Source organism: Drosophila grimshawi, unplaced genomic scaffold, assembly GCF_018153295.1.
Source record: "Drosophila grimshawi isolate 15287-2541.00 unplaced genomic scaffold, ASM1815329v1 contig_1367, whole genome shotgun sequence".
In the NCBI taxonomy this organism is placed as follows: Eukaryota; Metazoa; Arthropoda; class Insecta; order Diptera; family Drosophilidae; genus Drosophila; species Drosophila grimshawi.
In genome coordinates, this window is record NW_025062889.1 from 6,697,657 (window position 1) to 6,708,915 (window position 11,259).

At 43.1% G+C, this 11,259-nt stretch overlaps 3 protein-coding genes across 3 annotated transcripts; 2 read left to right on the plus strand and 1 right to left on the minus strand.

The window, feature by feature from the left end:
• Positions 1 to 248: 248 nt before the first annotated feature.
• LOC6559030 (maltase A3) lies at positions 249 to 2,865 on the plus strand. The gene is made up of 6 exons (XM_001985912.2): positions 249 to 549; positions 622 to 1,082; positions 1,153 to 1,596; positions 1,665 to 2,119; positions 2,185 to 2,328; positions 2,552 to 2,865. The coding sequence occupies exons 1-6, from the start codon at positions 339 to 341 to the stop codon at positions 2,739 to 2,741; spliced, it is 1,905 nt and encodes a 634-aa protein (XP_001985948.1). The 5' UTR covers positions 249 to 338; the 3' UTR covers positions 2,742 to 2,865.
• Positions 2,866 to 2,869: 4 nt separating this feature from the next.
• LOC6559038 (maltase A3) lies at positions 2,870 to 4,887 on the plus strand. Its single transcript, XM_001985913.3, has 3 exons — positions 2,870 to 4,006; positions 4,077 to 4,672; positions 4,741 to 4,887. Exons 1-3 carry the CDS (start codon positions 2,885 to 2,887, stop codon positions 4,805 to 4,807), a joined length of 1,785 nt encoding a protein of 594 aa, XP_001985949.1. The 5' UTR covers positions 2,870 to 2,884; the 3' UTR covers positions 4,808 to 4,887.
• Positions 4,888 to 8,665: 3,778 nt separating this feature from the next.
• Positions 8,666 to 10,814, minus strand: LOC6560189 (maltase A1). Its single transcript, XM_001985914.3, has 3 exons — positions 9,248 to 10,814; positions 8,967 to 9,110; positions 8,666 to 8,889 (listed from the first exon to the last, which is right to left on the minus strand). The coding sequence occupies exons 1-3, from the start codon at positions 10,804 to 10,806 to the stop codon at positions 8,823 to 8,825; spliced, it is 1,770 nt and encodes a 589-aa protein (XP_001985950.1). The 5' UTR covers positions 10,807 to 10,814; the 3' UTR covers positions 8,666 to 8,822.
• Between the last annotated feature and the right edge of the window lie 445 nt (positions 10,815 to 11,259).

An 11,259-nucleotide genomic window follows, 5' to 3' on the forward strand; every position in this document is an offset into this window, starting at 1 on the left:
GGCGGAAGTACAGATTTTGCATATTGAATGTTAAATATGTTTGTCTACCTTCTCTCCTTCTCTCCTTCTCTCTCTCTCTCTCTCTCTCCCTATCTCTCTCTCTATTCTTTTTCTCTCAAGAGATCAGCATCGATCACATGAATACTAAAAATAAAAGCTCAGCGTTGCCAGAGAGCTGTACGCAAAGAGAGTGGAGAGGTAATCGCTTGTAAATTGGCATGGTACGCAAGTATTTTGCATTTGATTATCAGTCATCTCTGCTTGCTTGTCACGTTCAGATCCAGCAGCGACGGTATACACAATAATAAAGCTGAGGAAAAAAGTGGAAAGAGGAGAAAATGGTGAACCGCATGGGCGTTTTGCTAGTGTGGTTGATGCTGCAGTTCATTGGACCGACATTGAGTCAGCCATTTCCCAACTATCATGCAGACTTTGTGGACATCGATCACGATGATAATCAGCCCAAGTGGTGGCAAGCTGGCGCCTTCTATCAAATCTATCCAAGGTCATTCAAAGATAGCAATAGTGATGGCGTGGGCGACTTGAATGGTGAGCCAATATCAAAATAAAAATGAGAACAAAGCAGCGGTGTAGAATGAAAAAAACACTTGGCAATTTCAGGCATTGCGGACAGCCTGCCTTATCTGAAGGAATTGGGTATTTCGGCCACTTGGCTCTCGCCCATTTTCACATCACCGATGGCGGATTTTGGCTACGATATTGCCAACTTCACGGAGATAGCGCCAATCTTTGGCACCATGTCCGATTTTGAGCGACTGATGAAGATCGCCAAGAAATTGGATATGAAGATCATATTGGACTTTGTGCCCAATCACTCGAGCGATGAATGCGACTGGTTCAAGCGATCGGCGGCTGGTGAGGAGGACTACAAGGACTTCTATGTGTGGCATCCCGGGCGAATGGTGAACGGTACTCGCTACCCGCCCAGCAATTGGGTGAGCGTCTTTCGCGGTTCCGCCTGGCAATGGCACGAGACCCGAAAGGAATATTATCTGCATCAGTTTCTGAAGAAGCAACCGGATCTCAACTATCGCAACCCCAAAGTGCGAGACACAATGAAGGTGAGCAGAGGGATCGTGTCTGATCTACGCAGATCTTGACATTAATCATCTTCAAAATCTTGCCCGGCAGAATGTTTTGCGCTTTTGGTTGTCCAAGGGTGTGGCTGGATTTCGCATCGATGCTGTGCCGAGTCTGTTCGAGATAGCGCCCGATGCTGAGGGTCAGTATCGCGATGAACCGCGCAACGATTGGGTCAACGATCCCGATGATTATGGCTATCTACAGCACATTTACACTGTTGACCAGCCGGAGACAATAGCGATGGTGTACGAGTGGCGTGCCGTACTCGATGAGTTCCACGATGGCGCTGAACGCATTTTACTGGCCGAGAGCTATTCACCCATCGATATTGAGATGCAGTATTACGGCAATGCAACCGTGGATGGTGCTCAGCTGCCGTTCAACTTTCTGCTGATAACCGAAATCTCAAACAAGTCGAATGCGGAGGATTATGCTCGAACCATTAACAAATGGCTGCAGCACATGCCAGAGGGTCGCACTGCCAACTGGGTGGTAAGCATCCCTTGATATATACATATATATATATGCTTAAGTTAATCCCCTGATCTTGTAATTTACAGCTGGGCAATCACGATCAGTCGCGTGTGGGTTCGCGCCTGGGCTCCGATCGCGTCGACATGTTGAATATGCTGATAACAACATTGCCGGGTGCCAGTGTGACCTACCAAGGTGAAGAGCTGGGCATGACAGATGTGTGGATATCGTGGAAGGACACACAGGATCCCTCGGCCTGCAATACCAATGCCAGCATCTATGAGCGATTCTCACGCGATCCCGAACGCACACCCTTCCAGTGGAGTGCCAGCAGTGATGCAGGATTCAGCAATGCCAGCAAAACTTGGCTACCAATTGCCCCGGATTACAAGCTGGTCAACGTAGACCAGGAACGCCAGCAGCCCCAGAGTCACCTTAATATCTACAAGCAGCTGATGCAGCTGAAAAAACAAACGAAAACGCTGCAACTGGGCAAAACGGAAGTGAAGGCCTTGTGTGGTGCTGTACTCGGTGTTAAGCGGTATGTGCTCTGTGGGTTTCAGTGCTTGAAGTCCATTTTATCTGATGCCCTCTGTATTTACTTAGCTATCTTCAGCATGACTTCATCTATTTGACACTGATGAATATCTTCGATGACGTGGAGACAGTCAATCTCAAGCAGAGCTTTAGTGACTTGCCAGCCCAAATGAAAGTGGTGCTCGTAGCAGGCAACTCCAAATTGAAAGTGGGGTAAGTAATGAAAAACTAACAACTACAGATTGTGTTGGCGAAATTATTAATATCTTCATCTATGATACTTCTGGTCAGAAGAACATGGTTTATATATTATCAAGATAATCGAGAAACTCGAGAGTTACTCTGCCTGCCTACTGCCAGTCATACTCAATTTTTCTGCAAATTTTAATTTATATATAGGAAATTACACGATATTCATTTCTTTTCAAATTCTTAGTGATCTCATCGATACCAGCTCATTGCAATTGCTTCCCAAGGAGTCGCTGATTGTGAGAAGCACAACTACTTATTACACTTACTATACGAATGGAGAGCTTCGCCAGCTGCCCGTTTTTGGTATTTATTTGCTATTGGCTCAAGTAGCGCTCTATCTGAGCTATCGTCGAGCTCTTCTCACACTTAATTGATAGCGGGTACTCATTTGTTTTATTTAATTAATATACTTAGAACGCTTAACCAAATAAATACTTATATACAAGCAATGCACTCAATGCTTATCACTCTGTGTATTTCGTATATAAGCCGCTTTCAAAAAATTTGCTAGTCAGTCATGGAATATTTATATAAGTTGTTAGTTACGTTGCTCTGTTTGGGTCCGATCTGCTGGAGCAGCCAGGCGGCTGTTGTGGACCTGGAGAGAGCGAGCGGCTCTCGTGATTGGTGGCAGGTGGCGCAGTTTTATCAGATCTATCCGCGCTCATTCAAGGACTCCAATGGCGATGGCATTGGTGATCTGCAGGGCATCATCTCCAAGCTGGACTATCTCAAGGATCTGGGCGTGACGGCCACTTGGCTATCGCCCATTTTTACCTCACCTATGGCTGATTTTGGCTATGATATTGCCGACTTCTATGATATTCAGGCAGAGTATGGCACACTGCAGGATTTTGATGAACTGATTGCAGCAGCCAAGGAGCGTGGACTGAAGATTATCCTGGACTTTGTGCCCAATCATTCGAGTGATGAGAATGTTTGGTTCCAAAAGTCCGTTAGGCGCGAGAAGGGCTACGAGGATTACTATGTGTGGCACGATGGGTATCTCAATGCCACTGGCGACCGGCAGCCGCCATCCAATTGGCTGCAGGCCTTTCGAGGCAGCGCCTGGGAATGGAATGAGCAACGTGGACAATATTATCTACACCAGTTTGCGGTCAAGCAGCCCGATCTCAACTATCGCAATCCAGCGGTCGTCGCCCAAATGAAACGTGTTCTCACCTATTGGATGGATCGTGGCGTGGCCGGCTTTCGCATTGATGCCGTACCCTGGTGTTTTGAGGTGCTGCCCGACTCTGAGGGCCGTTATCCGGACGAGCCACTGAGTGGATATACAGATGATCCAGATGATTCCTCCTACTTGAAGCACATCTACACGCAGGATCTGCCCGAAACTGTGGACATGGTCTATCAGTGGCGTCAACTGCTCGACGATTATCAGCGCGTGCATGGCGGCGATACTCGAGTCCTCATGGTGGAGACCTATTCAAACCTGGACTATGTCATGCAATTCTATGGAGATCACACCACGAAGGGCGCTCAGATACCATTCAACTTTCAGTTCATTGTCGGCGGTCAGGGTGACAAGAACAACACACAAATGAATGCAGGCGGTTTTGTGAAGATCATCAATAGCTGGATGAGCCAGATGCCAGCCGGGCAGACAGCCAATTGGGTGGTAAGTATTTTAAAGACTAATTAACTGGTAAATAAAATGGAAAATAATATGCTTTGAATATTCTTTGTAGATGGGCAATCACGATCAGCGTCGCGTTGGCAGCCGTTATGGAGAGCAGCGCATCGATTTGATGAACATGCTGCAAATGTTCCTGCCGGGCGTGAGCATTACATATCAGGGTGAGGAGCTGGGCATGACTGATTTGGATATCAGCTGGGAGGACACACGTGATCCGGCTGCCTGCAATTCGAATCCGGAGATTTACGAGCAGTTCACGCGAGATCCGGCGAGAACGCCCTTCCACTGGAGCAGCGAGTTGAACGCGGGCTTCTCCACAAGCAGCAAAACATGGCTGCCCATCAATCCCAACTATGTGTCGGTTAATGTGGCAACAGAGAGTGCCGCTGATTCGAGTCATCTCAAGCTGTACAAACAGTTGGTGCAGCTGCGTCAACTGAAGACGTTGCAATATGGTGCAACGAGATATGCGGCTATCAATGATAATGTGTTGGCCATTAAGAGATCGCTGAGTGGACAGCAAAGCTATGTGCTGGTGGCCAATGTGCTGGACACCAGTGTCAGTGGAGTTGATGTGGCCAGCGTACTTTATGCCTCGGGCAACTATAAGATCAAGCTGCTCAATCCGGAAGCCAAGGCCAGTGTTGGGTAAGTTAACAAAACCATTTCTTAATCAATAGCTCAATTTATGACATTCGTTTTTATTCTACTTACAGGGATAGCGTCACATTAAACAACCTTACATTACAGCCATACGCGGCTTTGATTGTGGAGTCTGTTTAGGTGTCCTTCAAATTATATGCCTTGTCATAAGTTAACCAAAATAATATGAATATAAATATAAATATATATATACATATATATATGTATGTGTATGTGTGATTTTTCTTTCCTGTATAGAATTCATTGTCAAACAACATTGGACAACTTTTCAATTTTAACACGAAATTATTATGAAATATTAGGGAACTTTGTCTGCCTCAAGTATGTGGCCGCAGAAAAGAAATTCCATTAGACGTGATTGATAAGACACACAAATCACGCATACGCAGTGTGTTGCAGCAGACAGCAGAAAAACCTTCGACTCTCTGATTCCGTAAAGTTTCCCTTGTTGACGTTGCCTCCGCCACTTGGCCCCCTTCACGATTCCCACCTATAATGTGGGTGGATGCGGTAGCGTGGTGCGGGCACAGACACGACCAGAATGGCAAACGACATCCAGCAACGAATGGGGGTTAGCTTTTTAATTTACTCATAAAAAATGAAGTGAAATTATTATGAGTTTTCACCTCGGGGCTATTCTCATGATGTACTGCGCACTTCCCCCAACCACGAAACCATCAGAAACATGCCCGGAACTGTAACTCAAACAGTACCCTGTTAGCAGCAAATTACAAATTACGTAAAAAAAAGAAGAAAAAAAACTAAAAAGAAAAAAAATAAATGTGGGTTAAAGCAGTTCGTATTTTAGTCTGAAATGGTAGCCGTAAAATGGCTGCATGCATGCTAAAAATAGTTGTGTAAAGATAATGTTCAAGGAAAACAAGGAAAAATTAAAGGATTTTTAACTGAACGATTTAACTACAAAGTTAGAGTTCACTGCTCGAATAGAGGATATACCTGACCGGGGTAGGTAGAGAAAAATTGCTGGATGTGGATGAAACTGTTATATAAATAATGAACATATACATATATCTGTATATAGATACATTTATATATATCACTGAAAATATAAATTCAATGTCATAACTCTAGTCGAATTGTCTATGATGGAAATGTGTACAAGAACATAGCACAAGTCAAAACTAGTTTCAAAAAGTACAACAGGAATTGAAAATAATATGCGGATGTCGGCTTAAGCCGCTTATCACAATTTGAAGCCCAAAGCTATAGGAATTGAAAGTGATGCCGATATAAATTCATACATTCATCTTTTTGTAGTCATTGCGGTATTGTGCGGACATTGGAAAATTAGCAGTATGCGGCAAAGCGGCCTACAAAATGTATAAAAATCGTGTAAATGGCCGCGTGACTCGACAACCCATTAAAAGGGTCGCAGACACAATCCAATCCAGAGTCTGAGGCACTTTACTCCCGGTTACGTGACCTGAAACTTAACTAAAAAATAAATAAATAAAAATGAATAAGGAATATGCTATATACATACATATATGTGTAGTCCAAAACCGCAAGAAGAAGCCAGGTTGTTGCCTTCATGTTGCCTCGTTTGCGGGCCTTTGTATATTTTCTTTTTTTGAAGATAATGAAGTTAATTTCGAGAAAAGAGGACGCTTAAAAAATCAGCGCACTACGTATTAAGTTTAAGACGCTTTTCGCAGATTTACGATGAAAGCAGGACGAAAACTTTTACCTCGTCATCGACGAAAACTTTGAAATGCATTAAGTTTGTAAGCTGTTGTAATTTTGTAAGCAGAAAGCATGCAGCGACACATTTACTAAATGTATTTCAGCCACAACAGCGTTTGCATATTAATTTTTGTTTGTACAAGCATCGTATGCTTAATATTTGAGTGCGTCTCACCTGCATTTACCTTCTCTAATTTTCCGGATATATTTAGGTCCCTGTTCAGTTGTTGTTGTTGTTGTTGTTATTATTAAGTTGTTAACGAGCCTCGTCCGTTTTCTCTGCTTTTTGATCTGCTCTATGCGAATCACGTACGGGTTTGGTCAGGTAAGCTTGGAAAGTCACTTTAACCTTTCAATGATTTGTATATTCGAATTTATGTGGCTTTAATCCCATCAAGGCAAACACATCAAGTTTTTATGGTTCACAACATTTTCAAATAATTTTCAACTGCCTTTTAAAAACAGAAGATTTAAGAATTTTAACCCGCATTAAAAGGCGCATCTCTCAGTACATAAATTATGCATAATTAAATTATACCTTGAAACTTAAACTGCAGCTATTTGGAGTGCACTTACTGTAGCTAATACTTTTGGATTAATTAGTATCCAGCCAAAAGCCAGAGTAACTCATCTCTCTGTCATTAAACTCACCACGAACTTGGCACATAACCGCTGGGCATCGTTAAGAAAAGGGCTGAGATGTGGGTTTGTGGGCTAATTTATACGCTGCCCACTTAACTGAAACCAAAACGATGACAGTTAATGTAACCGAAAGGGGATAAAAGATAAAAGTCCATTGGTCGCTGTTGCAGTTTTGTGGAGTGAGCAATAGAATTAAGCTTATGACGACTTATATCAGTTGGATATCTACACATCAACCCTTTATCAGTACTATTTAATTGTACCAATAACATAGATTAAAAACCTTTGCAAGTGTTTAAGTTCTTAGATGACCCCTTAAACTTTGAATATAGTTCAATCACCTGTTGGCCCCTCAAAGCATGCAGCATTTTCCATTTTCTTAGCCAATGCTGCAACCTAATCTGTGTCGAAGTTAATCCGCAGTCTGCAAACAACACGATGTTGAGTTGACACATTTCCCATTTCCCATTAAAACAAAACAAAACCGCTTTATATGTATACACAAATTGTTTTCTTTTATTTTTAACTTGATTTGTGTATTCTCTTACAACTTTTATAATTGCTCATGCGCTAGACATTAACCGAGCGCTTAGGCTATTTTTGTATTATTATTAATAATGTCTCGACAACGTTGAGGGCTTTTTGGTTATACGCTTTCATTAAATTCAAAGGGTATATATTTTTGTCTTGGTAGTTAACTCTCTCTTTAATCAAGTCATAAGGCCACTTAAGTGTGCAGATAAAATCCGAAAAGGTACTTGAAGGGACTTCGCCCAGATGCGTGTTAATGACTCGATTGTTGTTTACTCAAATTGTGTTCCAGCTCTTATCTCTTTGGGATCTCTTGGCAACAAATGTTTATTCTATGGCTGCAGAATTTATGTTTTTGGGTTGTGTACGTGTCGTGGTATGCGTCATTCCCCTTGCATGGCTGACAACTACAAATTACCACGTGCAAACGCAATTTAATTATCTATAGCGTAATTGAAATTTCACTTTCAGAAGCCTAACCAATACGAAAGTTCGACAGTGAGGGTTAATTGCATTATTCTTAGAGTAGGCCAAAGGTTGTCCATATATAGAAGTCCACAATATACAATTCTTTATTTATTTGTAAGTTCGTAGCAATATACAATAACGATAAAGGGATTTAGGGAAAGATAAGGTATTTGTATAATTTAACTACTTGTCTTTGATTTTTCTTTACAACGATTTAAAGCGACCCTCGCTTTTAGCTTTGCGACTTCAAAGGCGACCAGGACTTCTGTTGGAGCCTATAGGCCCCCCACTTGTATCTGTATTTACTTTGCGTTACGCATACTTTGCTTTTCGGTTGCTGTTTCCCTTTGAGCAAGCAATATGTAAAATACAAAGTACCAAACACAAAAAAATAAAACACAAACACAAAATACAAAATACGAGACGGTTCGCAGCTTGACTTTAATTTGTGTGTAAACACTTTAAATGGCGAGCCTCGTTGCAGACCCCGCGCCTTGCCGGAAATTACATGAGGTCGCCGGGCACTTGAGCCTATCTGAGAGCATGTGAGTGTGTGTGTGGATTTGTTTGTGAGTGTGTGCGAAGGTTTATGTGCATGTGTATGTGCGGTGGACTGAGTGGTTTGTTTGTCGATTTGTTTGTTTGCTTATTTATTTATACAAGAGTCGGCATACTTGCTTTTGGGAACACCCGAAAGCTGCCTGAGCTGTCGAAAGTTTTTGAAAGTGCGATAGCAAATTTAATTGGTTAGACTTAAAAAATTAGTCCAACTGAAAAAACTTTATTGTATTTAACTGTCGCTTAAGACCAGAGCCTCCCCAGCAGCCAGGCTAAGACCATTCGTTTCAAACAGAGCCCTGGAAAATATATGCAGATAAGTAAAGATTACCAAATTCTGAGCAGAGCCAAAAAAAAAAAAAAAATTATAATTTACCCTTCTGCCTTGCTCGAGTTCAGGCTACGTATTTTCAGGGTCAAATGTGTTGGCAAAGTCGTGTCAAACTGGTCCAGATTAATGGTGATGCCTCTGCTGCCCAAATTAGCCACAAGAATAATCCTGGGCGAGCCAGACAGTGAGCTGTTACGAAACAAAGAAAATGTAGTTATTTATTCGATTACTGAAAGAATTATAAAAGCTTTGACTTTGATATGTTTCGGTTTGCTTTCATCGACTGGGAAACTTGAATATTTTCTTTCTTGTTATTCTTAACTTACCGCTTGACCACAAACACATTCTCACTGACCACATCATACTTGGTGGCACCATTCTGTAGAGTTTTCGAGCTCTTGCGCAGTTCAACCAGTGATTTGTAGATCTTGAGATGAGAGCGAGCTGCTGCTGATTCCGTCTCCACATTAGTCGTTTTATAGTCCTCGGCGAGAGGCAGCCATGTCTTCGATGCTGTGGAGAAACCCGCATTTAAGCCACTTGTCCACTGGAAGGGTGTGCGAGAGGGATCACGGGAAAACTTTTCATAGATCTCCTGATTGGAATTACAAGCAGCGGGATCCTGAGTATCTGCCCAGCTAATCCAGCCATCAATCATACCCAGCTCCTCACCCTGATAGGTAACACTGGCACCGGGCAGAATCATGACTATCATATTCATGGCATCTAGATTGGACACGCCATAACGACTAGCCGATCTTCGCTGGTCGTGATTGCCAATTACCCAGTTGGCAGTGCGTCCCGCGGGCATATTCAGCAGCCAGTTGTCCACAGCTGTCTTAATGGAACTGGCCGAGACACCTTTCTTCGCCGGCTCCGTAATCAGATTGAAATTGAAGGGCAGATGTGCTCCCTCCACAGAGCGATTGCCATAGAACTGCATTGTATACGCTGGCGGAGCATAGGTCTCAATTAGTAGAACCCTTGTATCCCCGCCATAAATGCGTTGATGATCGTCCATCACTGTGCGCCACTGATATGTCATATCAATGGTTTCGGGGCGATTCTCAATAAGGTCCATCTTTAAATAGTTACGGTCATCCTTATCATCAGTCAGTCCGCTCACTTCCTCATCCGCATACTGGCCGTTCGCATCTGGCTCCACCTCGAACAACACTGGAAGCGCATCGCATCTGAATCCAGCGACTCCTTCATTCAGCCAATAGCGCAGCACACGTTTCATCTGAGCCACAACATCCGGATTGCGATAGTTTAGATCCGGCTGCTGCACAGCAAACTGATGCAGGTAGTACTGCTGACGTTCCTCATTCCATTGCCAGGCGCTGCCCCTGAACCCCTGGAGCCAATTGGATGGCGGCTCCCGTTTGCCAGTCTCCGCATTAACTTTACCATCGTGCCACATATAAAAGTCCTCGTAGCCCTTTTCCCGCCTCACGGACTTCTTGAACCATTCGTTCTCATCACTTGAATGATTGGGCACAAAGTCCAGAATAATTTTTAGACCCAATTCGTTGGCCTTCTTAATGAGCGCACGAAAATCATCCATTGTACCATACTCTGGCTGTATGTCGAAGAAGTCGGAGATGTCATAACCAAAGTCCACCATCGGAGACGTGAAAATAGGCGAGAGCCAAGCTGCTGTTACTCCCAAATCCTTGAGATACTCCAGCTTGCTGGTGATGCCATTTAGATCGCCAATACCATCGCCATCAGAGTCCATGAAGGAACGTGGATATATTTGATAAAACTGCGCATTTTGCCACCAATCCTTGGTGCCTGTTGTTGTTGTTGTTGTTGTGTCCTGGCATGCCTGGCCAAGGAGTGCCAGGCAGAACACTGGAATCAGCACTTGCAGGGATTGCATTTTAATTAATGGCTTGTGGTCGGTCATCACTCTGACTTTTATACAGCCAACCAGCTACGAGTTGACAGCTGGCCAGCTTAACTGGGCTTAAATGATAAGCGCCCTTCAAGTAGCTATGGAATTTGTCATGCACTCGAGGAGTTTACATTCATAGCTTCAAGTGCATACTTAAGATGTGTGCAACAAATAAGTCTGTAAGAAAACCGATTCTAAAATACCCTCAAAGAGACATGCGATGTTTCTAGAAGATTATCTTCATTACTTTAAAGTCTTAATCTTTTTTGGAATGCATCTTTAATTTCAAATCATTTACAATAGCATTTTGTTTTCCTCTTGAATTCTTCTACTGACGCCTGGTCGCTCTATGACAACTACAATATACTCATCGTCCATCGATATTAGTGCATAATAGCTTCCCTCACCTGCAATGCATTGCTAGCTTGGACAATTAAA

Bases quoted from the DNA above. Each gene is read 5' to 3' on its own strand.
- LOC6559030 (XM_001985912.2), top strand. From the start codon at position 339: ATGGTGAACCGCATGGGCGTTTTGCTAGTGTGGTTGATGCTGCAGTTC. The intron at 1,597-1,664 runs GTAAGCATCCCT...TGTAATTTACAG, and splicing joins GTCGCACTGCCAACTGGGTG to CTGGGCAATCACGATCAGTC. The intron at 2,120-2,184 runs GTATGTGCTCTG...GTATTTACTTAG, and splicing joins GCTGTACTCGGTGTTAAGCG to CTATCTTCAGCATGACTTCA.
- LOC6559038 (XM_001985913.3), top strand. From the start codon at position 2,885: ATGGAATATTTATATAAGTTGTTAGTTACGTTGCTCTGTTTGGGTCCG. The intron at 4,007-4,076 runs GTAAGTATTTTA...TATTCTTTGTAG, and splicing joins GGCAGACAGCCAATTGGGTG to ATGGGCAATCACGATCAGCG. The intron at 4,673-4,740 runs GTAAGTTAACAA...TTCTACTTACAG, and splicing joins GAAGCCAAGGCCAGTGTTGG to GGATAGCGTCACATTAAACA.
- LOC6560189 (XM_001985914.3), bottom strand. From the start codon at position 10,806: ATGCAATCCCTGCAAGTGCTGATTCCAGTGTTCTGCCTGGCACTCCTT. The intron at 9,111-9,247 runs GTAAGTTAAGAA...GTTTCGTAACAG, and splicing joins AATGTGTTTGTGGTCAAGCG to CTCACTGTCTGGCTCGCCCA. The intron at 8,890-8,966 runs GTAAATTATAAT...TATATTTTCCAG, and splicing joins AACTCGAGCAAGGCAGAAGG to GGCTCTGTTTGAAACGAATG.